A 26,565-nucleotide genomic window follows, 5' to 3' on the forward strand; every position below is an offset into this window, starting at 1 on the left:
ATAATACAAGCTCGAAAGTAGAGCATTGTTCAAAAGCAGATGATACAATTTACCAAGGCATTATATACCCATGGAAAGGCTCTCAAGGTTATTCAATATGAAGGACACTGTCGGATAAAATCCAACAAAGGAACCGATGGTCCACAAGGGATCTGAGGTGAGCACCGGTACTCAACCAGAGGAAGAAGAATGCACGGGCATCATACTATAGAACATCGGAATGATTCGATGCTTAGATAATAAAGGAATTTCGATTTCCAAAACAAAGGATCAGAAGCAGTCGCTCTGATCAAGGATGGATAAGTTGGATATACCAGAGGCACAATTGACGACAAATAGTTTGGTCGAGAACCAGCTCATGTTCAAAAATGATGTCTGAGCCGGAAGGATAATTTAGAAGGGTTGATAGATGATTGTGTGCATTCGCACACATGCTGAATCAATAGGATCAAAATGACGATGCCTAAGGATACTAACGAATATTGCCAGACATATGGAAAGCATCCATAATGCAAGCAGACAAGTATTGCAGAGCAATAAGCTATTAAGGATTTTTGAAGGATCAAATAGTATTTCGAAGACCATTGTGAAACACATGAACAACTGGGGGATGAGCGGATACTCGATAAGTGCGAGAATTTTCCATAGGGGTATTCAGGTGACAAGGAACAGCAAGGCGATAAGCTCAAAGGATTATCGAGACAACGACGAGTGTTTCGAGGTATCTGGTAATAACAAGACCAACTGGGGATGAATGTAAGAATAACAACTGCAAGTAGTTATCCATAAGGGTTGACGGTGGAAGGGGAATTGTAAATGCGATGAACATAAGTTCTCGGGTTAACAACGGAGAGTATCTTCAGGGTCTTCACGTGCCGCAGACGATCATCATTAATAAGGGGCTCTCCGGGTGAAAGTGATAACGAGATCCTAATGTTAGATTTAGCAAAAATCATTTAACCCGAATAGAAGAGAAATAAGAGTCCCAGAGTATAGCTCGAGGAATAAAAGATCCTAATACCACCCAATGGCGACGTGGGCCCGTAAGGCACACAACCAAGTTAGTAAAAGTTTTGCAATCGCTACACTCAACTTCGGCCAAGGAGTTGGAAAGGGGATTCCTACAGGCAGTCGGCTCTGATACCAACTTGTGACACCCCCGGTTTAATCGTACACTAATCATACACGCAAATGTGTACGATCAAGATCAGGGACTCACGGGAAGATATCACAACACAACTCTACAAATAAAATAAGTCATACAAGCATCATGATACAAGCCAGGGGCCTCGAGGGCTCGAATACAAGTGCTCGATCATAGACGAGTCAGCGGAAGCAACAATATCTGAGTACAGACATAAGTTAAACAAGTTTGCCTTAAGAAGGCTAGCACAAACTGGGATACAGATCGAAAGAGGCGCAGGCCTCCTGCCTGGGATCCTCCTAACTACTCCTGGTCGTCGTCAGCGGCTGCACGTAGTAGTAGGCACCTCCAGTGTAGTAGGTCGTCGTCGACGCTGGCGTCTGGCTCCTGGACTCCAGCATCTGGTTGCGACAACCAGAAAGAAAGGAAAGGGGGAAAAAGGGGGGAGAAAGCAACCGTGAGTACTCATCCAAAGTACTCGCAAGCAAGGAACTAAACTACATATGCATGGGTATATGTGTAAGGAGGCCATATCAGTGGACTGAACTGCAGAATGCCAGAATAAGAGGGGGATAGCTAATCCTGTCGAAGACTACGCTTCTGGCAGCCTCCGTCTTGCAGCATGTAGAAGAGAGTAGATTGAAGTCCTCCAAGTAGAATCTCCAAGTAGCAACTCCAAGTATCCATCTCCAGTAGCATAATCCTACCCGGCGATCCTCCCCTCGTCGCCCTGTGGAAAAGCGATCACCGGGTTGTCTGTGGAACTTGGAAGGGTGTGTTTTATTAAGTATCCGGTTCTAGTTGTCATAAGGTCAAGGTACAACTCCAAGTCGTCCTGTTACCGAAGATCACGGCTATTCGAATAGATTAACTTCCCTGCAGGGGTGCACCACATAACCCAACATGCTCGATCCCATTTGGCCGGACACACTTTCCTGGGTCATGCCCGGCCTCGGAAGATCAACACGTCGCAGCCCCACCTAGGCACAACAGAGAGGTCAGCACGCCGGTCTAAATCCTATGCGCGCAGGGGTCTGGGCCCATCGCCCATTGCACACCTGCACGTTGCGTACGCGGCCGGTGAGCAGACCTGGCAACCTCCATTACAAAGGAAGTTGCGTTAACGCAGTCCAACCCGGTGCGCGCCACTCAGTCGCTGACGTAAAGAAGGCTTCGGCTGATACCACGACGCCGGGATACCCATAACTACTCCCGCGTAGATGGTTAGTGCGTATAGGCTCGTAGCCGACTCAGATCAAATACCAAGATCTCGTTAAGCGTGTTAAGTATCCGCGAACGCCGAACAGGGCCAGGCCCACCTGTCTCCTAGGTGGTCTCAACCTGCCCTGCCGCTCCGCCACAAAGTAATAGTCGGGGGCCGTCGGGAACCCATGCCCACCTCTACCGGGATGGAGCCACCTGCCCCTTCAGCCCCCATCTCCGAACAGTATCACAGGTAATGTAACTGTGTAAAGTATATAGTATACGCCCGTGATCACCTCCCAAAGTGATCACAGCCCAGTAGTATAGCATGGCAGACGGACAAGAGTGTAGGGCCACTGATGGAACACTAGCATCCTATACTAAGCATTTAGGATTGCGGGTAAGGTATCAATGACTGTAGCAGCAATGACAGGCTATGCATCAGAATAGGATTAACGGAAAGCAGTAACATGCTACACTACTCTAATGCAAGCAGTATAGAGAAGAGTAGGCGATATCTGGTGATCAAAGGGGGGGCTTGCCTGGTTGCTCAGACAAGGAGGGGTCGTCGATGACGTAGTCGACCACAGGGGCATCAGCATCGGTCTCGGAGTCTACCGGAAAGGAGTAACGGAGGGGGAACACAATAAATAACAGAGCAATCAAATGTAACACAAAGCAAGACGCGGCAATACGTTGTGCTAGGGGTGTCCTAACGTAGGGACAGGCGATACCGGTGAAGGGGGAAACATCCGGGAAAGTATCCCCAGTGTTTCGCGTTTTCGGACAGACGAACCGGAGGTGAAATGTTGCAGGTTCACTATGCTAGGGACGCGTGGCGGACGAACAAGCTGCGTATCTGGATTCGTCTCGTTGTTCTGAGCAACTTTCATGTACAAAGTATTTTCATCCGAGTTACGGTTTATTTTATATTCATTTTTAAAGATTTAATCAACTTATAAATTATTATTATTAATTTAATCCGAAAATGGCATTACTGCATCAGCATGACATCAGCATGACATCATCAGTCAACAGAGGTGTTGACTGGGTCAAGCTGACATGTGGGTCCCGCATGTCATTGACTGTTTCAGTTATTTAAGTTAATTAGTTAATTAGGTTAATTAATCTTAATTAGTTACTTTAAACAGAATTAGTTAAGTTAATTATTTAGTTAATTAATTAATTAGTATTTAATTTTATCTATCTGTTTACTTATTTATTTATTTTAATTCCTTTTTTTTATAAAACATTCTGGGGCACGGGCCCCGTTTGTCATAGGGCTAGGGTTAGATTAATTAGGGCCATTAGTGGCTTAACCACGTGGCCACGTCAGCATTTTACGGCGGCTAACCGCCGACGCTAAACAGGGGCGGCAGAGCTCGTCGGCCGGCCATCTCCGGCGACGGCTGGAGCTATGGGTGGGCTCGGCAGGCGCATCGCGACGACGGGCACCAGATGGTGGCCGTGAGGGTTACTGGAGGTGGGCTGCAGGGGCGCCGGCGTTGAGCGGAGCAGCGCGGGGCTCGGCCTCGCAGCGGGCACGCCGTGCGTAGGGAGCAGGGCGCGGCCACGGTGCGTGCACGGGCACGGGACGGCACGGGCGTGCAGTGGCCGGACGAGGAGAGGATGGCTCGCGGTGGCCGACGGCGATGCCAACAGCGGCGGTGGTCGCGAGCGCGTGCGCGTGCGTACAGAGACAGGGGGAGGAGGATATGTCGGGGCCTCACCACGGGGCCGTGGGGTCTAGGCAGTGGGGCGTGGGGAGGACGACGGGGACGCGAGGGCGACGGGGAGGCAGTCCGGCGAGTCGGCGGCGCGAGCTCGTGGAGGCCGTTCGGGGAGGACGAGGACGGGTCGGCGATGGTGGCGGGGTCGACTACAGGGGAGAGGTCGAGGCGGGGAGGTCTCCGGGCGGTCGCGGTGCGGCACACAACGACGGCGCCGATGTCCAAGGGCGTCGGGCTTGTTGCCCCTTCCCGATCCAGATCGGGTCGGGGAAGAGGGGCGAGGGGGAAGGCGAGCCGGAGAGGCGGCGACGAGGAGGACGGCGAGGCGAAGGCGCCCACTGCACGCGAGGGGATCGGGCGCGGGGAGATCCTCTCCCCGGCACGATGCGTGCGTGCGTGCTTGTGTGTGTGTGTTGTGTGGTGGCGGCGGGTGAGGGAGACGAGGGGGAGGTGGGGATCGTTTGGGGAAAGTGGGGAGGGGGGTCGCTAGGTTTCGGTCGCCCCAGGTTTGGGGAAAGTGTTTTGCATGTGCTTATTATTTTAAAATCATTTTAGATAATTGTTTTATCGTTGTTTTAGTTTATTTAGTGCATCTAATCATATTATAAAAATGTGGTTTCACCACCATAATTACTTAGGATTTATTGGTCAACCTTAGAACATTTAATTTTTGACAATTGAAATTTTTTATTATTTGCTTGATTTTGAATTTGAATTCGAACGGGATTTGATGCATCTAGAGGTTAACAACAGTAATCGTGGTGACGTGGCATCGTTAATAGGGAATTACTGTAGTGTAACTATCCGGGCGTCACATCGATCCATACCGCGGGATCTGTTGTACCGTCGTATGATTCGATATTTACGGGTTTGAAACCCTCTGCGATTTGGTGATCCATTACTTCGTCTGTGAAGCATACGGGGTGTGCGGCGCCTCTGTACTGGGCTATATCGCGACGCAGCTCAAATAAGTCTTGTCCGCTGTGTTCGGCCCGGCCAGATTTACTTTTACTGTATCCGGCGTGATGGTTATCGTCTCGCATAGTGGCGCGCCCTCGTGATCCGTAGATCGATGTTGCGTGTTTTGCTTTGTCCTCCAATACGACTCGCGGGTCTAGCGTGTTTCCCCGGGCCTTGACATTTTTATTTGAGTGCCATCAGGGTGCGGGCTGAGCTTTTGGCTGAAATGCCTCTCTGTCGCGGCCATGAGGTGGCCGATCAGCCGCGCCATACGCTGGAGATGTAGGTTTTAATGCTTCCTCCTCCTGTCGGGGTAGCAACCTGCGCTTTGGGTAACTCTTGGAGGGGCGTTCGAGTTCATATTCCTCGGCCGCAAGGACTTCAGTCCATCTGTCAGCTAGCAAATCTTGATCAGCTCGAAGCTGTTGTTGCTTTTTCTTAAGGCTATTTGCCGTGGCTATAAGTCGGCGCTTGAAGCGCTCTTACTCGACGGGATCCTCAGGCACGACAAATTCGTCATCGTCGAGGCTTGCCTCGTCTTCGGAGGGAGGCATGTAGTTATCATCCTCCGCCTCTCCATCTGCCGCTCTCTCGGGAGGGTTGGCTTCTCCATCCTCCTGCTCTAAATCTTGTTGGAGGAGATTGTCGTCATCTTCGGCACTGTCCGGAGTGCTATTATCTCCTGTGCCGGTATCACCGCTTTTGCCTTGGCAAGACTTAGAGCGGCGCCGCTGATATCGGCGCTTGGGTTGCTTCTTGGAGGGGTCATCCTCTGTTGTCCCGTCACCATTGCCTTCTTTGGGTGTGTCCACCATATATATATATATATATATATATATCATATGATGAGGTGGCTGTCCAGTGCCCTGTGGGCAGTGGTTCTTGTTCGTCTCCTGCATCGTCGTCCATACCGTCGATGTCTTCGGAGTTGAAGTCGAGCATGTCGGTCAAATTGTCGACAGTGGCTACTAAGTGGGTGGTCGGTGGGCGGCGAATTTCTTCGTCATCCGCATCCCAATCCTGCCGGACATGGTTCGGCCAGGACTCTCCTGACAAGGAGAGAGACCTTAATGAGTTCAGTATGTCGCCGAAGGGCGAGTGCTGAAAGATATCCGCGGAGGTGAACTCCATGATCGGCGCCCAGTCGGATTCGATAGGCATGAGCGCAGGCGGTTCGGAGTCCGTGGCTGGGGAAGAATCCAGCAGTTTGGCGTCATGGCTCTCGTGAAGGGTAAGGTCAATACTCGGCCCGATCGCCGCTGATAATGCGGTCTCCGTGGCGGGGTCTATCCACCCGTCCATGGATGGCGCAATTGGCTCCGAATTGAGGTTCGGAGCGGTTGCCGGTGCGGTCTCCTGAACACTGTCCGATGGTAGAGCTAAATCATGCTCATCGTGACCGTGCCGCACACTCGGCAGGGGCTCGAATCCGCTGAAGATCAAGTCTCCGCGGATGTCGGCCGTGTAGTTTAAGCTTCCAAACCTGACCTGGTGGCCAGGGGCATAACTCTCGATCTGCTCCAGATGGCCAAGCGAGTTGGCCCGCAATGCGAAGCCACCGAATACGAAGATCTGTCCGGGGAGAAAAGTCTCACCCCGGACTGCATCGCTATTGATGATTGAAGGAGCCATCCAGCCTAACGATGACGACACAGAGGAACTCTCAATGAAAGCACCAATGTCGGTGTCAAAACCGGCGGATCTCGGATAGGGGGTCCCGAACTGTGCGTCTAGGCAGATGGTAACAGGAGGCAGGGGACACGATGTTTACCCAGGTTCGGGCCCTCCTGATGGAGGTAATACCCTACGTACTGCTTGATTGTTCTTGATAATATGAGTAGTACAAGAGTTGATCTACCACAAGATCGAAGAGGTTAAACCCTAGAAGCTAGCCTATGGTATGGTTGTTGTTGTTGGTCCTACGGACTAAACCCTCCGGTTTATATAGACACCGGAGGGGGCTAGGGTTACACAGAGTCGATTACAAGGAAGGAGATCTACATATCCGTATTGCCAAGCTTGCCTTCCACGCCAAGGAGAGTCCCATCCGGACACGGGACGAAGTCTTCAATCTTGTATCTTCATAGTCCAACAGTCCGGCCAAAGGATATAATCCGGCTGTCCGGATACCCCCTAATCCAGGACTCCCTCACTTACACTGATGGCACGGTTGGGTATGACTCTCGCCGCCGTGCCTTCTCCGCCGCACCAGTTTCCCATCTTGATGCTTTGGGTGAACCTGCCTGGCGTGCCACCATGTCCGAGGAGTTTGCTGCTCTCCGTCACACTAACGGCTGGGTCTTGGTGCCTCGGCCACCTGGTGTTAATATTGTGAGCTGCAAGTGGATTTTCAAAACCAAGCATCGTCCGGATGGGTCTGTTGATAAGCACAAAGCTCGTCTTGTTGCTCGCGGTTTCACTCAACAGCATGGGATTGACTATGGAGATACATTTAGCCCGGTAGTGAAGCTTGCCACAGTTCGCTTGGTTCTGTCTCTTGTTGTGTCTCGTGGTTGGAGCCTCTGATAGATTGATGTGAGCAATGCCTTTTTACATGGGTTCTTGGTCGAAGATGTGTATATGCAGCAGCCACCCGGGTTCGAGGATGCCACGTATCCCTCTCATGTCTGCAAACTTCAGCGGTCTATTTATGGTCTCAAGCAGTCGCCCCGTGCCTGGTATGCTCGTTTGAGTCAACGCCTTTCGCAGCCCAGTTTTGTTGCCTCCCGATCAGATATATCTCTGTTCATCTTCTCTCAAGGTACTATACAGATATACATGCTGGTGTACGTTGATGATATTGTGATTGCTGGCTCTACCCCCGCCGTGGTGGATCGTCTTGTGCAGTCGTTAGCTGCTAGATTTCCCATCAAAGATTTGGGTCGCCTCCAGTACTTCCTTGGTTTGGAAGCATCCTTTTATTCAGGGGGCATGACCTTGACGCAAAAAAGTATGCTTTGGATCTTCTTCATCGCGTCAACATGGAGAACTGCAAGGCCATTTCCACTCCGCTTGCTACATCCGAGAGTCTCTCACGTCATAGTGGTGCACTACTGGGTAGAGATGACTCCTTTCGGTATCGCAGTGTGGTTGGAGCACTTCAGTATTTGACCCTCACTCGTCTTGATATCTCCTTCACAGTGAACAAAGTGTGTCAGTTCATGTCTCAGCCAACGGAGGATCATTGGGAAGCAGTCAAGCGTATTCTAAGATATGTCAAAGGTTCGCTAGACATGGGACTACGGATTCGTAAGTCCAGATTTACTGGAGTGAGTATATTCATCGATGCAGACTAGGTAGGCTATGTTGATGATAGGCGCTCTACTGGTGGTTTTGCTATATTTGTTGGACCCAATCTTGTATCTTGGAGCTCGAAGAAGCAACCCACATTCTCGAGGTCAAGCACCGAGGCAGAGTATAAGGCATTGGCCAATGGCGCAGCTGAAGCCATTTGGATAGACTCAGTTCTCACAGAACTTGGAGTCCCACGGCAGCGCAGTCCTATAACTTAGGGGCAACTTACCTGACGGCGAACCCGGTGTTTCATGCTCTGACTAAACACATTGAGATTGATTTTCATTTTGTGAGAGAACGAGTAGCTGCTTGTGAACTGGAAGTCAGGTTTATTTCTACAGATGATCAGTTAGCGGATGTATTTACTAAACCCGCTACTAGACAGATGCTAGACCATTTTAGAACCAATCTGAATCTTGTATGTAGTTCAGATTGAGGGGGCATGTAAAGTAGGGTCTAGTATATTGTTCTTGTACACGTATTTGTATACGTATGTAATTGTAATTGTGATCATCTATATATTGAGACGTGAGGCTGGATGTCAACCACCCACGCAAAACCCTAAACCATGTGTTTCAACAAGGGATTCAGGGATAGATGGACTGAGGCCCTTCATACCCTAGGTAAACATCGACTGCCCAGTGTGGATAGATATGAAACCAAGGCCAAATCGCTGAGGGTGATCATTTTTTACAAAGTATAGTTTTTCTTCTGAAATAATGGCAAAATATTTGCCTTGTATATTAATTAACTAATGCAAACAACCCATAAGCGGACTACTCACAAAGTGTGAAACATCAACCCTTGACACTTGTACAACACATCGGAACCCTTGACGAGAACACTAGCAACAACAACTTAGACAACCAAAGGCACACGGCACCCTCCATCATGAAATCGCATACGCCTTCCCGGTGGCACCACCCATCTTGCTTTTGTTCCTCTTTGATTTCTTCCTGGCTGGTTTCTCCTTCAGGAGGCTGCCACTTGTCTTGCCGGATCGATCCAAGGTGCTCAGTCGCCCATTTGTCCAAGAAATTGTAGAACTCATTGTATTATTGGTGTAGAGTTGTCATCAACCAAGAGGCTCCTAGGAGTAAGCACCAAAACACCAGTTGCATCGACATCATCAACCACAGGAACCACCGACACGACGGACTCAAGCACCTCCAGTTTCTCGCATGACAGAGGCGACGCATGTCCCTCACACGAGGTTACCGACGAGCCCACCTTCATATGCTCCACTGACAGATGCGAGGCAAGGCTCAGACATATAGTTCTCTAAGCTCAAGCAAGATCTATAGCACCGGGCCACAAGCACGGCGATGGACTAGCCCTTGGTGGTAGGCAACACATGGGACAAGGCAGATGACGCCGATAAATTGTCCCCAACATTATGGGAGAGACATCTATGTAGCTCCGCCGGCCGAGAGCAGGCTCCGCTCACTCCAGAAAGCTCTCAGCTGCACCAACTGGCCTTGCAGACTAGCGGCATGGTGGATGTGAGAGAGAAGGCTTGCTGATATTTCAGACAATTCGTGAACGTATATAAATTTATGGGATTAGGTGTAAAGAATCTGAGGGGGTACTACTAATCGGCTAATAAACCTTCTCTTGTAACACAGTGGTCGGCTGAAGCCTTCGTTTGGTAGGGGAGATCCTAAGTTCGAACCCCAACATATAGCATTTTTTCCTGCGGCTCAATCAAAGAAAAAAAGATGCAGAAAGGAATTAACTCCCATTTGTAGCGCAAAAAGATGCAGCCCAATAGGAGCTCCTATTTGTTGTGTTTTCCTCTCATTTTTTGAGTCTAAACACACTTGCTTTATTGATTACTAATGTTCATAGGGATACAATTCAGATGGGGGGGGGGGGTGGGGGGTTATCAGCCACACATGGTGCCCCGATTCCAGACCAAAAGCGTGCTTAGCAAGGCCATGTGCCTCTTGATTAGTTTTCTGGCCTTAGAAGATGAAGGTACATTGTTGAAAGAGCTCCACAGTATCTCTGATCTCCTTCACGATAGGTGCATACATTCCTCCTATACCAAGATTGATGTCCTGCACCACGCCCTTGTTGTCTGAGGCAACAACAACATGAGACAATGATAGGTCTTGAGCTAGTGCAAGAGCTTCCCGGCAAGCCAGTGCCTCAAGTGTTGATGGGTCAGTGAGGTTGGCGCATCTGATCACCGATGACCCTAGATAATTCCCATCGTAGTCCCTACACACCGCACTGTAAGCGCGTTCCTCATTTGCTCTATTTACAGCCCCGTCGACCCTTATCTTGGCAAAGTTCACTGGTGGTCGGATCCACCTAGGTTTCCTGATGGTTGATCTGGTGGCGGGAGTGTGTTGCACCTCTTTTGGTTTACAATCGTTGAGTTCTCGGATGTACTTCATAACAAAGTGGTGAGTGGTGGCTTTGAAAAATATTTTCATGCAATACTTGCTGTCGAGAAAACCAGATAGGCCAGAGGGTTACCAGCACCTGGGTAAACTCCGCCGAGGGAGCACGTCCAGAAGGGTGAACAAATAGCGCTTTGAGTCAGGTTCGGTCGTTTCGGATAAGACATGAAAGAGTTCAGGGGCTTGCAGTGCCCACACTGATCGAGCAACGTGACAGTGCAATAAAGAGTGTTGCCAGGAATCTATAGCTCCACATAGCCCACAACTGTCGACAGTAGACATCTTCCAGTGGTGTAACAAGTCCGCTGTTGGGATGAATTGTTGGGCTAGTCTCCAGAGGAGATTTTGACCTTTGAAGGCACATCTACCTTCCATAGTTTAGACCAGGATTTCTGTTCACCTTCAAAATTGGAGGAGTCTGAATGTCCTTCCAGCCAAGCTTTCCGGCTATGCTTTGTAGTAACCAGCATGCGGTACGCCGAGCGTACTGTAAAAACTCCATTCTTTTCATGTGCCCACGACCAAAAATCGTCTGTTTGTTGTGTTTTTCTACAAACAGTCAATGTAGCGCAAAATGGAACTGAACACTAGACCTTTAGCTCGTGTGTGCACATAGCTAGCCACTTTACCTAATGACCATTTTATGAATACAAAGCAGCGATAAACGTTAGAGAGCTAAGCGGCATCGGCAGACCCCGAACAATTTTTTTAATTTTCGAAGCCAATCATTTTCAAAAATCACAAACAGATTTAAAATTTTGAATATTTTTTAAAAACTCAAACATGTTTTGAAGCTCCCAAACAAAAAATTAGAATGTGAATAATTTTTAAACCCCTGAACAAAAAAATAAAATCCCGAACAATTTTTGAAAATGCCAACAATTTTTGTTAGTAAACATAAACGGAAATATTTTTGGAAACTAAAAAAAATTCAATGCAAACACGAGCTAAAGAGAACATTTTTTTCAAAATCATGAACATTTTTTGAATATGTGATAAAACAAAAACATTTTTTGAAACTCCCAAACAAAATTGAAAAACACGAGCCAATTTTTCAATATGTGAACAGTTTTGGAAAAAGAGAACATTTTGAATTTTTTTAATCATGAACATTTTTTAAAAAATTCTGAACATTCTTTTTAATAAATAAACATGAGAAAAGGAAAAGGAGAATTAAATATAAGAAACCTGTTTAGGAACCTTTAACGGGTAAACCGGCTGAGAACATTGTAGAAGGTTCTCGAAACCAGAACTGAAAGCTGTACGTATGTACATATGGGCCGACCCAAAAATCGCTCGTACATGGGATACGTTGACTGTTTAACGCAGTATGCCTCAAATAGGGGTTTTCCAGCCTCTTGGCCCACGTAGGTGATTGGCTCTCTACGGCCTATAGTTGAAAGAAAAAAAAAGTTGACCTGGCCCCTTGAGTGAACTTCCCAGTGCGTTTTTTTTTTGGAATCAATGAGCATTATTGATCAAAGATGAGTATTACAATCTTGCTGTAAAATGTCAGCAAGGAAAGGAAGGGTATAATTAAGCCTAAGCATCTACGCCTAGACTCACTCGCTCTTTTAGCAGAAAGATGCGTCGCAACATTAGCATCCCTCCCAATAAAGCTCAGGGTAAAACGAGAGAAACCAGCACTCATCTCCATGATGTCATGCAGAATATACTTCCTATCTCTGCTCTCTTGTTGTTGCTGGACTGTCACAAAAAAATATCTATGTGTGGACGAATTTTTTTTTTTTAGTACCACCTCAGATTTCGGTACCAAAGAAAATAATGTGGTGAATGGAACAAAAAGTCGGAGAAACGCAGCTGGTAGGCATAGATGAAGCGGGGCAACAGACGGGCACACGGGATACGCGGCGTGCACGTTGGCGCCAAATACGTAGAGCCAATCTAGAGCACGGGCGACAAATCCACGCAGCGCAAAGGAACGCTGCCGCAGCCCATAGTACGATCCAATGCTCGACCGCGACGTCCCCGTCCGTTTATCCTGGACGCGCGAGTCGAGCCGAGAGGAAGAAAGCCAAGCTTCTTCCGCCTCATCTCACCGTCGGGACAAAACGTCAACATATAGTCGGAACACTTAGGGCTTCTTTGGATCACAGGATTAGAAAACAAAAGAATTCAAAAAACACAGGAATTTGACGGGATTGTAGGTGCAAAACAGAGGATTACAAAATAGAGAAAAACTATAAGAATGGTCATTTGGATGGAACACAGGAAAAACACAGGAAAAGTGCCTCGATCCTACGCGAATCAGTGTAAAAAAGAGGTTATAGTGGATGTTGAAATTCCTATAGGATTGAGGTGTAGGAATGCATCCATAGGAATTTTGGAGGTGTGGTTCCTTTGATCCAAAGGGCTTCTTTAGGAAAAAATCCAATGGATTGGAATCCTCCAATATTCCTATGAAAATCCTTCAATCCAAAGAGACCCTTAAATTACTTTTTGTCAAGGGATATATGTATCCGTATGCCACCCCTATGCCATCCGATGATTGCATGCGAATGCAATGCAGAGCCAAGCCGATCGACTGATTGATTGGCTTCCCTGCCGATCATCGACGCTTCCCTGCCACGGTAGGTATGGTCGACGAAAGGGAGAGGCGAGGTGACAAGGACGGCTCAATCACCCCAATCACACGCGCGCGCACACACACGAACACGAGCCTAATTAATGAATCTTCCCCCTTAGAGCTCCTTTGATTCATGGGATTTTTATAGAATTTTCATAGGATTCTAATCTTATGGATTTTTTCCTCTGGTAATCGTTTGATTTACAGGAATAGAAACCTTGGGAATCAATCCTATGGATTTCCCCCTTCTCTATTTTACAGGAAAGTTTCTAAGAGGTCGAAGCTCTCGGAAAGAATCCTGGCGGGAAAAAAAGCGCGCACGCTCGCTCACCGCGCGCTCAGTTTTCGCGGTAAATAAACGCTCGCGTAACTTCTCACAAGACACATCGCAAACAGAAGCACCGCCCCCCAGTTCCTTCAGCATCGACCTAGTCGTGCTGCGCCGCCACAGCCGGCCGGCCGCCCGGCCTTCTGCCCAGGTCCTCGGCCTGCTGCCTGGCCTTCTGCTCAGCTGGTCAGCTCCTCGGCCGGCCTCCTTGCTTCTATTCCTCCGTATAGGAAGTCCAGCAACAAGGTACGAGGCAACTCCAAAAGCCAGATCCGGTCCTCCTTTGCTTCCCATGATTTCCCATGAATTTGTAGGTATTATACACATAGATTAGATTGATTTGCTTAGTATTAGTTTGCAACCTGCTGTAGATTCTCTCTGATTTTTTAGATCGAGCTTGTTATTTCAGGATTTGGGGATTTTCTTTGCAGCTATTAGGTAAAAAAATAAGAGGTCTCAGATTTGACTAAATTCTCAATTCACTATGTATTTGCTAATGTCTAGCTCGTTTATTTAGCAATTGAGTTGCACGACTGTATCCTGATGGTACCCATATTTTTACTTTTCCTCTGGTTCTTTGCCCAAACAAATGATCAAAATTAGCCATTGTGGTGGACTGGTGGTGATCCACTATGATCAGAGGTCATATTTTAGGCAAGCTTTTGGTCTGTGGGTGTCATATACTTTTGTCTAGTTAAATTGGTCATAGAACTGACCATGATGGTTTAGTATATTTTGATAGGTATGTCGAGAGACTTTTGGTTAGGCATGCAGCAAAACTAGCTTGATCATAAGCATGAAGTCCAAGAATGGTATTACAACTTGCATCTCATATTTCAAGTACATGAATGGTAGCAGAACTTGGATAAAATATTACATATTCTGAGATCTTCGTGATACATATTGTGCCCACATTTGCTGTGCTATATAATCTCGTTTTTGATTCCCAGCTTCTCTAGAGTAATTAAAAGCATGTATATCATTGTGATAGTTGTGGTCTCCACTTGGCACATCAACAAATTGTTCTTGATCAATCTCCACAGTAGTATTCTCAGGCCATGAAAAATCTCCATCATGCAAACGTATGAAATTGTGCAGCACACAACTAGCAACTGATATGTCAATTTGTTTGGTCACCGAGTAATGTGAAGCCACTCTCAATATCGGAAATCTCATTTTTAGTATACCAATAATCCTCTCGATATGATTTCGGAGTTGTGCATGTCGTAGGTTGAATAATTCCTTGTAATTTCTTGGCCTTTGACGAGCTCTTCCTTGTTCTTGTAAGTGGTACCTAGTACCACGATATGGAGCCAAAAATTATGGTGTGTTTGCATAACCAGCATCTACAAGGTAAAATTTTCCGAGGGGTACTTGAAAACCATGGTTAAGTGCATCCTGTAGGACTCTTGCATCTGAAGCCGATCCCTCCCAACCAGCATGCACATGCACAAACTTCAGATCAAAATCACATGCTACCATAACATTTTGCGACAATGTTTGCTTCCTATTGCGATATGGTTCTTGCTCATCAGCAGGTAGTTTCAATGGAATATGTGTACCATCTATAGCGCCGATGCAATTCTGCATAAATACAAGTACATAAGCCATATAATCTTCTCTGTAAAATTTTGAAATTATGTTACTCTAACTTGATCATAAGCATTTATACATACCATAAAGAAAGGGTAGAACTTTTCTTTACTCAAGATTGGATGCGGGTGTAGGGAAGGTGGACGTATGTATACAGAATAGAGTTCGGTAATTGCACTGAGCACTTCACCAAAATAGTAATTGATTGTTTGTCCACTATGCTGAAACCAATCTGCCAAAGTATCATTTGTTGCATTCTTAGATAATGCATACAAAAATATAGCCACTTGTTCTTCTACTGAGACATCTCTTCCATCAACAAGGCGATCATTCTCGCGCAATTTCTGAACCAAAGCTTGAAATATAACAGTCTCCATTCTGAAATGCCTTTTGCATAGGTCTTCATGTCCATTTAAAATTTTATTTACACGCCGTGCACCTGTGAGTATTGAAGTGTGCATAGGTCTCCTTGAGGAATATGAGTGTTCTCCTAAAGTAGGAAGAACAAAAAGAGCAAACTCATCCTCACTCTTTGATCTGCGACAGTAGCTAGGATCCATTGGACGCTATGAAAACAAGCCTGTGGAAAATTACTGTGTTATCATGACTTCACAAGTTTAAATGTAAACTACTTAATTTGTCTAGTCAAAACTTGTACTAGTAATTTATTGGTCGATCAACAAGGACTAATTCTGGCATGCTAGTCACTTAGTGTTACTCTGGATTTTTTTGGCAGATAATTGATACAGCTTAGTGCAGATCATTGAACTGGGTGATGATATTAGGACACCTGATTTGATTCTTTCTTGCATTTTACCTCTACGTATATGTTTGAATAAGTTAGAGCATGCAGAAACCAAAAAAGAATATAGCTTCTGATGGTGATGGTTGTTGCTGACATGATGCTATGGGGTGGCCGGGTGGGTTGAAAATTGTAACCACGAAACTAAAACAGACATGGCGCTATCGATTTTCTAGATTTCGGATGGCCAGCGACAGCAAAGGAAACATGTACAGTAGATGAACTAAGTTGAGATTTGAGAGACAACCAAGCAAGTGCAGCAAAGGGAATATGTACATTAGAAGAACTAACCTCAGATTTCAGAGACAGTCAAGCAAGTACGAGGAAAACTTCAGCAAAACTTCAGCTATAGCAAAGACTTGCTTGTAACGTTCTGGTGCATATGAATCGAAACTTGTTCTTAGAGCTGTATGAAGTGCAGAGCTTGTATATGTACTGCTGCAACCTAACGGCTAGTTTAGTGACCAACGGCTACTTGTTTGAATGCACAGCCTTCAAAATAGTAATATTATAATGCCTTGAGTTCCTATGTTTTTCCTATGCTCCCATCAAACACGCACTTGTGCCAAATCCTGTGTTTTCCATTCCCATAGGATTCATGTGGACAGGGCATGCCAATCCTCCATTTTTCCTATTTCTCCACTTTTCCTATCCTATGAATCAAAGGAGCCCTTAATCCTTATCCACCAAAGCAGGTCCAATGCCTACTGTTCCCTTCAAGTGTTCCCCGCCTCGCCCGCTTTCCTTGACCCACTGACCCCCCGTGGACCGCCCAGCGCCCCAGGGCCCGGCCCCCGGCCGCCCGATCATGATCCCACGGCCCTGCGCTAACCCCGACGGGTCGACGACCTCTTCTCCCTATTTGTACATCGGACCGGCCTCTGTTCTCGTCCCTCCCGAATAACCAACTACTGCCTCCGCCCGCTCGCCGCACCTACCCTACCGCGAGCGTCAGAGCCGCACGAGCGCCGCGGCCAAAGAGAGCTTGCTTGCTTGGCCCGCTCCGATGGCCCGCGACGGCGCGTCGGCGGAGCGGCGCCGGGTGGCGCTGCGGGTCCTGCTCGCGCGCGGCGAGGGCTCCTCGTCGTCCTCCCCGCCGCCGCGGGGGCCCGAGGAGGAGGCGCGGCGGGGCAAGCAGCAGTGGCTCGCGCTCCGCCTGCGCGACCTCGGCTGCGCGTCCGCCGCCGCCTCCCGGGCCCACGCGCCCGTCGCCGCCTCGGCCTCCGTGCGCCCGGCCCCGGACGCGTTGGAGGAGGGCGAGGAGCAAGAGGGGGAGGAGGAGTGGCGCGGGGCCCGGCAGCAGCGGCGGCGGAGGCGGAGGGAGAGGAGAAGCGCGAGGGGCGCGGGCGGCGGAGGCCTCGCGGGGGCGGGCGGAGGGGTCGCCGGGGACGTGTGGTGCACCTGCACCCCGGGGATTCCCTTCGCCGCCGAGGCGTCGTCCGTGGACTGCGTCGTCGCGCGCCACCACACGGCAGCTCCAGGCCGCCGCGGGGACGGGGAGAGGCGACACCGGGAGGTTTGTACCGGCTTCTCCTTGCTCCTGGTTCATTTTCAGATGTGGAGATAGCTAGTTTGTGTAGCTGAAACTTTGAACGAATTGAAGTCCAACTGAATCTCCATCTCGTTCTGTCCAATTGACTTCCGATTTCCGTTTGACAGAGGACCGCCGAGCAGCGGGCGCGCAGGGTCACCATGCGGGAGCACATATCCTCCTCCTTCATGGACTCGCCGCCGCGCTTCCACATGCCCTTCCACGACGCCGACCTCCTGCATTCAGGCCGCCACCGCCACGCCCACCCCTACGACAGGACCGACCAAGAGGTACACTCCAACACCTGCTCCATTCCACGCACCATTTCATTCCCCCCACCCTGTGAACCACACCGACAAAACCTCACCTCACAGCACTTCCATCCAGCATTCATTTCATCATTGTTGGTACACGATAGGTCGGTCCTCCACATTCCGCAAGAATCATTCTGATTGGGCAAATCTCATGGCAGCCATCGTAGGTGGTTTCAGACTTTCAGGGGGTCCATGCTCAATCTTATACTACTCTACTAGCAGCCATCATATGTTGTAGCCCATGGTCCATGCTGATTTGGCATTTTTTTGTTCGGATGCCATGTACTCACTCACATGGTACCACCCTACAAAACGATCCTCACACGTTCTATTATACTGGAGTGGTTGGTTGCAGCTCTAGGATTGGTACAGTATGGTAGTTTATCACCCCTAGCTGGTATGTAGTAGTTATGTTTATACGACACGCAACGCAGCGCAAGCACGCGGCAGATTGGATGGAGGCACATGAGAGCAGGTGATGGTGGTAGATATGTTAGGTGCAGAGGCAGAGAGCCCTTTGAGTGTAGATGCAGATTTCCCTTTCCTTTCCCTGCTGTGTTTACACACACAGATGATGAATCATTGTGCTGGGCTGAACTGAACAACCATGTTGCTGATTCTTTTGGTTAACTAGTTGCCATGCTGCTGGGGTGGATGGTTGGTTCGTTGTTTAATGTGATCTTTTAGAATGGGGTGAGCGCGATGAATGATCCGAATGCCTGAGCTAGGATTATAAGAATCTGACCTCAACTCCTTCAAGTGAACTTTAGGATATGAACGGGCATGTTTGTGAGTCAAAAGGTGGCCTTTGGTGGTAGTTCTGACTTTGGGTTCTGCACTTAAGATACAGCAAAATACTCCTACCTAGTTGTTCTTGATCAGAGAACTGTACTATTTTTTTGCTAGTTTCCTGCTCATGGAGCACAATGTGCTGTGCCACTTTAGTGCTGATCAGTTCTGAAGTTGTTTTTCATCTGTTCTACACTAGTTGTTGGCATCAGGTCATTTGATAGGTTGTTCCAGTTCACTACTGCCACAAGCTCTTTAGATCCCTTGAATACTTCTGCTAATGGATATATGTGGCATGCACTTTGAACCCATGTTATTTGTTACTACTATATAACATTCAGTATTATCCTTTACAACATTCAGATAATGATGTTTCGAACGAGACTACTGTTGGGAAGAATGGGCATGTATGATCAATACCAGGATTGGCGCCTTGATGTTGATAACATGAATTACGAGGTACCCCCTTCCGCCCTTCACCATGTGCAGCAGATTTCAGTTTGCACATTACCATCTTACTCAAATCTACATTGTCTCTCAACCGCATCATTTGGCAGGAGCTACTCGCCCTCGAGGACAGGATCGGCTATGTAAGCACAGGGCTGCGCGAAGACGAGATCGTCCGCGGCCTTAGGGTGGGCAAACACCTGGCGTTCGACCGCAAGCATTTCTCAACAGAGATGGAGCGGAGCTGCAGCATTTGTCAAGTATGACGATGAACTTGCTCCTTTCGATTCAGTCCCCATGTCACATCGGCATCGGCTCTTCACAAGTTAACATGAACTTATTGCAATTTTTCAGGAAGAGTTTGAAGCAAGCGAAGAGATAGGGAGGCTGAGCTGCGGCCACGGCTACCATGTGCACTGCATCAAGCAGTGGCTCTCCCGGAAGAACGCCTGCCCACTTTGCAAGGTCGCCATCTCAAAACCATGAGAGGCTCCTACGCCACAGTTTGTATTTTCTGGTAGAATACTTGTATTCATATCATATCTGAAAGGGTGGTTGTTCTGTATACGTAGTTCTGCTTGTACAGCCCCCTCTGATGCTCTGCATATACACACTGTTGTTGTAAAAAAGATAACACAGGCACACATGCTATATAGAAATGATATTCTTGTCCCCATCGTCTGATCGCCATTTGAGCTGCACCTCTCCTGCGCTGCAATGCGTCTCAGTTATGGCCTCGTGCATTTCCCGCCGACGAGCTTCAGGTAGCTTCTTATGGCGAGCGTTTGCCCCCGCGGGTGCCGTGCCAAAGGTGACGGCGGCGGCGATGGCGTCCTCCTTCTTGATGTCGCCGCCGATGAGCCTTTCACCATCGCGGCTCTCCTCGACGTGTGCGCGCGCTGCAGGCCGTCACGCGGCCTCTGCTGCCCCGCCGCGCTCTCGTCGTCCACGGCCTGTAATTCAAGCCCGAGCTCCTTCTCGATCGCCTCGGCCCGCATGATCATCTCCTTCTCGCCGGCCCGCCGCGCCTCCACCCACGCCTCGGCCGCCGCCACCTTCTTGTCGGCGACCGCGCGGACCACCTCGGCGCGGCCGGTCAGGTACTCGTACTCGAACCTCGGGAGCGTCACGTTCCCGGACCTCCGCGGCGCCATGGACGCCCTCTCCATCGCCGCGCTCTCCACTGCGGCCCTCAGCCTCTCCGTCGCCGCGGCCTCCGACGCCCTCGCCGCCTCCAGCTCCCTGATCGAGCCCCTGATCCGCTGCTCGGCGGCCGCGATCTCGGCGTCCACGCTGTCCGCGTCGTCCTGGACGACCTGGCCCTCCTGCTCCATCAGCGCCTTCTCCTTCTCCGCCGCCTCGGTCTCCTCCTCCAGCTGCCGCAGCGTCGCCTCCAGGTCCGCGAGGATCTCGCCGGCCATCTCGTCGGCGGCCGTGACGGCGCCCAGGCGGCACTTGGCGTCGCGCAGCGCGGCCTCCAGCTGCCGCACCTGCGCGCCGGCCTTCTTCTCCTGCTCCTCCAGCCGGCCGATCTCCTCGGCCAGCCGCGCCGCCTCCGTGCGCGTGCGCTCCATGGACGCCGTGAACTGGAGGCTCTCTCCCTTGGCGGACTCGAGCTCCGCCCGCGCCATGTCCAGCTTGGCCTCCGCCGCCTGTAGCGACGGCGAGCTGTCGTGCCCCTCGTCGGTGATCTCCGAGTCCGAGGAGTGGCCGAAGCCGTGGCGGAGTCGCCTGTCGTCGGAGCTCGCCGCGGTGAGCCACGCCTCGAGCTCGCTCGACACGCTCTGGCGGCCCATGATCGCGCCTCTCTGCAGCCCCATGCTCGGCGGCGTCCACCTCGTCACCTCCTCCTCTGTCTCTCTGGTAGACGACCGGCCGGCTCCGGTGAGCTCAAAGGCGACGTGCACCTCCTTCGCTTCGTGGTCGGCACCCCGTTCCTTCACGCCGTGGGCGACGACCGAACCAGGGCTCCTCGACGACGCGTCCTCCTCGGCCATGGCCGTGCCGCCCTTGGCCTCCCTCGCGGCCTTCACCTCGCGCTGCAGCTCCCGCAGCTCCCTCTTGACGCGGTCCAGCTCCCGCATCACCTCGGCGTACGTGGTGCCGCCGCTAGACTCCAGCGGCCGAGCACCACCGCCGGGCGCCTCGACGACGACGTTCGCGCGCGGTCCTTTGAGGAGCTCCGACGTGCGAGACCCCTGCCGCTCCAGCTGCTTCTTGGCCACGACCGCCGGCGGCTCAAGCTCCGCGGCAGCGACGGGGCGCGCCCTCTCCTTGTCCGGCCCGTGCGACCCCGCCGCCTTGGCGTCGGCCTGCTCCACCAGCTGCTCCAGCGTCTTGCCCGCGAACAGCTCAGGACCCACCCGCGCCTTCTCCTTCTCCCTCTCCGGCGTGGCGGGCGGACGCCGGTGCGGCAGCCTGTCAGTGCCGGACCCGGACCTGGCCACCTGCTTGACATCATACGACACATTCTGCAGTCACCACGGTCGACGTCAGTACACCAAGAACGGCAAAGACAAAGCCTCTGAGGGCAACTCTGTCTACCTTGACGACCTTGGGCAGGGTGGCTCGCCGCCGGGGCTTGCCGCGGCGCCGCACGTCGATGCTCTGGCTCTGGCTCTGGCCGAAGATGCTCATGCCGTCGCCCACCGACACCGACTCGTTGCCGCCGTAGCCCCGCGCCGTTCGGATCCTCGCGCCCTCCATTGCCGCTATAGTTTCCTTGAACGAATGGATTCCAGGTTAAATACGTTCTTGCTGGTGCGTGGTAACAAACCGAGGCATGGCAACTCCAAGCCTTCCTTCGCGCCAGCTCGCCACAGCCTCACTCCTGAAAGCGGCGTGAATGTGATTGGCCGGGGTTTGTCTCCAGCTCGGGGGGTGGGGTGGGGGGACGCACCTCACGTACGGCGCACTCGCTGACGTGTGGACCCGGACCCACGCGTCAGTGGCCCAACGTCAGGTGGCCGTACGTCGGGGGATCCGGCTTCGGGGTGGGGTGGGGGGTTTCTCGTGGAGTCAGACGACAGTGTGCAGCTGCGGTGATTTTTTACATGAAAATGATGCTATTTTACATTGGTGACAGCGTCTAAACATGGAGTTTTCGATGGTCCGGAAGAACATGGGAGTTCTCTGCTCTTCCTGGTCCAATGACATCAGGTGGAGAGAACTAGATTGCGTTTGGAAATGAAGCAGCTCGGGACAAATTAGCAATCTGTCGTAGTTCACAAAGATTTCGCGAGGTGTGAATTGAATTGGCAAATTCGCATCTCGGTCGAAGAGTTTCGTATGGCTTTTCAGTTTGGCATACCGTTTAAAATTTCAAGTGACAGTGAATCTATGTTGCCAGACAGATCAGAGTACTTTCCAATGCGGAAAAGACCAATATGCTACCAAATTATTATGCTTCATCGCATAAGAAATTGAACAAGCTTCGGAGAAAAACATGTCATGCCTCCAAATGTTAATTGCGTTGGTCGCTAAATTTAGCTGCGTCGATAGAGTTCTCCAGCTGACTGCTGAGCAAGATACAATGATGCCCTGCACACGCAACAATATTTCCTCTTCCTCCATGTGTTCATACATCATATCTTCTAGAATGCACACTCCAAGTTGGTTCTAAAATACAGAATTGAACTTAGGTGTGGACAGGCGATGAAGGACAAAACCAGGGCCATTGGCAGCTATGCTCCCAGTAATCTATTGTATACAGCAGGTTAAGACAAGCGGTGAAAAATCAAATGCATCAGATGATCAGATTGCACTGTGGGCTGAAGCTACAACAATGAACACCAAAAATAATGTACAAAGGAGGTCAAAGGAAATACGGGACCGCACTTCTCGGCCCTCGCATTTGGTTGTTCTCGTCCGTCTCTGTGAAGATCTTGACATCTCGTTCCTGCCAACGGAGTTATAAGGCTCGATAAAATTATGAAAATACAAAAGGTGGCATAATCAGTCCCCACAAAAAATGACATAACAAATCTCCTTTTTTAAGATAATAACTGAAAAACATGGTATGCATAAAACGCAGGAGTATCAGGTACTGCAACATTAGGGAATTGAATGGAGATTGTTGTAATTATTATGCTGTCTACTTCTCTTTATCAAGGAAAGATAGAAGGCACCAGTTCATTTGTTACCAACCAAGCCACATTCGCCTGTTTATTGGTAAGTCTACAGCTTGGAAGCTGGGATGGTATGTTCCTTCTCAGAATCTCAGGTCATATTAACTTGCTTACTCTGGGCTAACTTCTTTTCAAGACTCTTATTACTGTTAGTTTGTTAATATTAAGAGTGCACAGAAATACAGGAGCGACTTCATCAATCATAACAGGAACTGTTGCAACTTGCGCTGCAATGCTACTATGTAACAAGGATCAAAACAGCCTGAAAATCAAATCGCAGCTTCTGTTCTCTATCTGGATATGCCATCAGGAGCTCCGGAGTTCATACACAAAACAGTGAAATTATCACTATATACCTCACCGATAGACTCAAGAAGGTTTCCAATGGAACCTATCAAAGCCTGAGTAGGAACGATTTCTTGAAAGTTTTGAAGCCAATAAAGCATGTCTAGCAAATTATCGCAGGCGAAGACAGCAGTAGGCATAACGTACATAAAACACAATTGAAGAACTAAGTCTGGTAGTGATGATGGTGTGACCTACCATAGTTTCGCTGAAGCTTAGTATAGAAGCAACATTCCCACATCTGTAACAATAATTAGGTGCAGACCACACCTGGAAAAAGTACACAAATAAACAGTGAGCATCTGGAACTACATGCAAGTTCTCGGACAATTCGACATGTGTAAATGGAGAGCTTACAGTTACAAGACCCTTGTCTGGGAACATGTACTTTAGGCCTTCCTGGACTAGTTGATGAGCCCGACAAACTAACTCAAGATTGTTAACATGGTTAAACTGCATCAGAGCAACAAGCATCAGTAAAAACCTTATATGGAGACAACCTGAAATGAAAAGAGCAATATGCCATACCTCGGTTGTCACCCGTGATCCAAAAAGCCAACCTGCTCCACGGGGACTAACACCCCATGTCTCTATCTCCTCTGGGTCACTCCACATCAGATCACAAAAAGGTCCTTCATGGGGAATTTCGCAGTTGCGATCAATTGTCCGCATCTGGACACAACAAATACATTTGAAATTACTCATGAGATTTCCAATTTTGGTTTGGTATTTCACTGGGCACTGTCTTAAACAATCCAGTCTACTCAAAGGGACATTGGATTGAGCTAATTGAATACATGAAGTTCACAAATTAATTTGACACATGAAATGTGGATAACTATATCTTAAATTATGATTTCACCACAGCAGAGTAAATGAAAGCATCATTTCAGGAATATGAGCCAAAAGTGAATAGAATGACTAACCTGATCAACTGTACGTATATCAGGTGAAAGGCCACCATGAACACAGAGGACCTAAATATTTCAGTATGTCACTAAGTATGATTTAGCATCATGTGAACCTAGGACTTAACATGTTTACTCAAAGTAACTTACTGTGCCATTAATGATCGCCGAAAGAGTAAGGTAGTCAAAAACATCAGTGCAATACCGCCATGCATTCGCATTCCCGTACTTCCTCTGACACTCGTCATAAAAACCATAAACCTAAAAAAAGATACAAACCTTAGGATACACACATGACAGATTGGTTTAGTTGCAGATAGTATTGGTTAACCAGCATAAAGCTTCAAAGCAAATAGAATAAGAGAGATTCTAGTTCCAGTTAGAAAGGAAGCATGTGACACAAACTAAAAATTGAGAAAAGAAATAGCATTTGAATATTACAAAAGGATTGTACCTGCGTCAACTGTCTGCTTTCATGGTTTCCACGCAGAAGGGTTATGTGGCCAGGATACCTAATGATAATCATGAAACTAAATAAATTGAAAAATAAATTTGTCGTGATACCAATCTATTTGAAAGCAAGTCCTCCTTTTGTTTTGGAATTGAAATAACTCTTCGAGTGCAAAGAAAATAAACTGGGTTCGAACAGAAATATTCAATGTTAACCATTGTCCAATATGGATTCAGCAAGTATGTTAATCCTGAGAAATTTTATTAAGCATAAAGCAATGGTTCCATTCTACAGCAAAGGAGTATCAAGTATAGCCCCCTGAACTTTCTAACTTCCCTTAGGTAGAAACAACCCTCCTAGCAACGTTACATATGAACTCCCATGTGCTGAATCAGTAACTACAGCATACTACTGAATTTGACAGCAAGCTAAAACACCACTAGAATTTTACAAAGGTGCTGTTTGGGAAAAGGAGCAAATTAAACAGCACATCATAAAGTATGTTAATGAGACTCAAGTAGCATACATGATATCCCTAAATGTGCAGAGCAAGTACAGTCATTCAATTGCTCAAGCAGACATTCAATGCCATACCTAGCTTTTAGAAGCAGAAGAATGGTGAAGACCTCAAGGCTGTTGAACCCGCGGTCCACAAAGTCGCCCTGCAAGTCAACACAAACTCAGTTCTTGAATCAGCGGGAGGGTCAATCCAGCCTAAGACACCAAACCGACAGCAGGGCCAGAGACCATGAATATGTAGTTGGTGTCCGGGACATGGCCCCCGGTGGCGAAGAGCTTCATGAGGTCGTGGAACTGGCTGTGGATGTCGCCGCACACCGTCACGGGGCTGTTGACCGGCTGCACGTTCGACTCCTCGATGAGGATCTCCTTCACCTGAAATGATTTCATCACACACACACACAAGAGCATCAGCCACTCTGCTCAGCTCACTGAACAGCAGCGTAGAGCCGCACCACTGGCCAGGCGGCGGCGCCGGACAGTAGCGAAACGCCGGAGGGGAAGCCGGCGGGGTTGGGGCACCGGAAGGGGGGAGAGGGACTGTACGTATTCGCAGAGGGACTGGAGCTCGTGCTCGGCGAGGTGCTGCCCCTCCTTGACCTTGACGATCCACAGATCCAAATCCATCTCGCCCGAGCGCTGGAATCCCCCGGCTACGGCCTCCCGTTCCTCACCGCTAGGGTTTCGGCGGATTGGGGATTGGATTTTGGTGGGAGCGACGATTTTGTTTTCGATCCAATCAAAGGAGGCGGCGAGAGAGGGGAAGGGAATGGGCTCGAGGACGAGGAGCATGAATTTTCAATTCCCCTTTGATTTTGGATTTTTTTAAGCCTTGTAATCTTGGATAGGGATTTTCCCGTTCGGCCCCACGTGTCAGGCCAGTCACTTCCTTCTTCATTTTTGCTTTTTCTTCAAATACCCATGTGATGTGATGAATTTCCTTTCGAAAAATATGTTTCAAACATGTGGTCCTGGTCCATAGTCTTGGGGATTGAACGCGAGGCAAATCATCAATGATGAGGATGAAGACGAAACATATGAGGAGGGAGGGTAGAGAATGAGGGCACGAAGAAGGGTTGGCCAAC

The 26,565-nt window shown here is 49.0% G+C and overlaps 4 protein-coding genes across 4 annotated transcripts; 1 reads left to right on the top strand and 3 right to left on the bottom strand.

The window, feature by feature from the left end:
• Nucleotides 1–14,420: 14,420 nt before the first annotated feature.
• LOC123180601 (protein ANTAGONIST OF LIKE HETEROCHROMATIN PROTEIN 1-like) lies at nucleotides 14,421–16,443 on the bottom strand. Its single transcript, XM_044592681.1, has 3 exons — nucleotides 16,341–16,443; nucleotides 15,331–15,827; nucleotides 14,421–15,238 (listed from the first exon to the last, which is right to left on the bottom strand). Exons 2-3 carry the CDS (start codon nucleotides 15,805–15,807, stop codon nucleotides 14,975–14,977), a joined length of 741 nt encoding a protein of 246 aa, XP_044448616.1. The 5' UTR covers nucleotides 15,808–15,827; nucleotides 16,341–16,443; the 3' UTR covers nucleotides 14,421–14,974.
• A 501-nt stretch (nucleotides 16,444–16,944) lies between these two features.
• LOC123066362 (E3 ubiquitin-protein ligase MBR2) lies at nucleotides 16,945–19,806 on the top strand. Its single transcript, XM_044489460.1, has 5 exons — nucleotides 16,945–17,565; nucleotides 17,709–17,870; nucleotides 19,047–19,142; nucleotides 19,241–19,390; nucleotides 19,485–19,806. Exons 1-5 carry the CDS (start codon nucleotides 17,056–17,058, stop codon nucleotides 19,614–19,616), a joined length of 1,050 nt encoding a protein of 349 aa, XP_044345395.1. The 5' UTR covers nucleotides 16,945–17,055; the 3' UTR covers nucleotides 19,617–19,806.
• On the bottom strand, nucleotides 19,807–21,984 carry LOC123066339 (protein PLASTID MOVEMENT IMPAIRED 2-like). The gene is made up of 2 exons (XM_044489439.1): nucleotides 21,675–21,984; nucleotides 19,807–21,601 (listed from the first exon to the last, which is right to left on the bottom strand). Exons 1-2 carry the CDS (start codon nucleotides 21,834–21,836, stop codon nucleotides 19,859–19,861), a joined length of 1,905 nt encoding a protein of 634 aa, XP_044345374.1. The 5' UTR covers nucleotides 21,837–21,984; the 3' UTR covers nucleotides 19,807–19,858.
• A 594-nt stretch (nucleotides 21,985–22,578) lies between these two features.
• On the bottom strand, nucleotides 22,579–26,300 carry LOC123066352 (phytochrome-associated serine/threonine-protein phosphatase). The gene is made up of 10 exons (XM_044489448.1): nucleotides 26,027–26,300; nucleotides 25,709–25,855; nucleotides 25,556–25,623; nucleotides 24,965–25,022; nucleotides 24,661–24,771; nucleotides 24,529–24,579; nucleotides 24,131–24,274; nucleotides 23,960–24,055; nucleotides 23,801–23,872; nucleotides 22,579–23,028 (listed from the first exon to the last, which is right to left on the bottom strand). Exons 1-10 carry the CDS (start codon nucleotides 26,270–26,272, stop codon nucleotides 22,945–22,947), a joined length of 1,077 nt encoding a protein of 358 aa, XP_044345383.1. The 5' UTR covers nucleotides 26,273–26,300; the 3' UTR covers nucleotides 22,579–22,944.
• Nucleotides 26,301–26,565: the final 265 nt, after the last annotated feature.

This window comes from Triticum aestivum, chromosome 1A (genome assembly GCF_018294505.1).
Source record: "Triticum aestivum cultivar Chinese Spring chromosome 1A, IWGSC CS RefSeq v2.1, whole genome shotgun sequence".
NCBI lineage: Eukaryota > Viridiplantae > Streptophyta > Magnoliopsida > Poales > Poaceae > Triticum > Triticum aestivum.

Bases quoted from the DNA above. Each gene is read 5' to 3' on its own strand.
- LOC123066339 (XM_044489439.1), bottom strand. From the start codon at position 21,836: ATGGAGGGCGCGAGGATCCGAACGGCGCGGGGCTACGGCGGCAACGAG. The intron at 21,602-21,674 runs GTAGACAGAGTT...TGGTGACTGCAG, and splicing joins CCCTGCCCAAGGTCGTCAAG to AATGTGTCGTATGATGTCAA.
- LOC123066352 (XM_044489448.1), bottom strand. From the start codon at position 26,272: ATGCTCCTCGTCCTCGAGCCCATTCCCTTCCCCTCTCTCGCCGCCTCC. The intron at 25,856-26,026 runs GTACAGTCCCTC...AAATCATTTCAG, and splicing joins TCCAGTCCCTCTGCGAATAC to GTGAAGGAGATCCTCATCGA. The intron at 23,029-23,800 runs GTAGGTCACACC...CTCCGTTGGCAG, and splicing joins TAAGCTTCAGCGAAACTATG to GAACGAGATGTCAAGATCTT.
- LOC123180601 (XM_044592681.1), bottom strand. From the start codon at position 15,807: ATGGATCCTAGCTACTGTCGCAGATCAAAGAGTGAGGATGAGTTTGCT. The intron at 15,239-15,330 runs GTATGTATAAAT...GTATTTATGCAG, and splicing joins AGTTCTACCCTTTCTTTATG to AATTGCATCGGCGCTATAGA.
- LOC123066362 (XM_044489460.1), top strand. From the start codon at position 17,056: ATGGCCCGCGACGGCGCGTCGGCGGAGCGGCGCCGGGTGGCGCTGCGG. The intron at 17,566-17,708 runs GTTTGTACCGGC...TCCGTTTGACAG, and splicing joins GGGAGAGGCGACACCGGGAG to AGGACCGCCGAGCAGCGGGC. The intron at 19,143-19,240 runs GTACCCCCTTCC...ATCATTTGGCAG, and splicing joins TTGATAACATGAATTACGAG to GAGCTACTCGCCCTCGAGGA.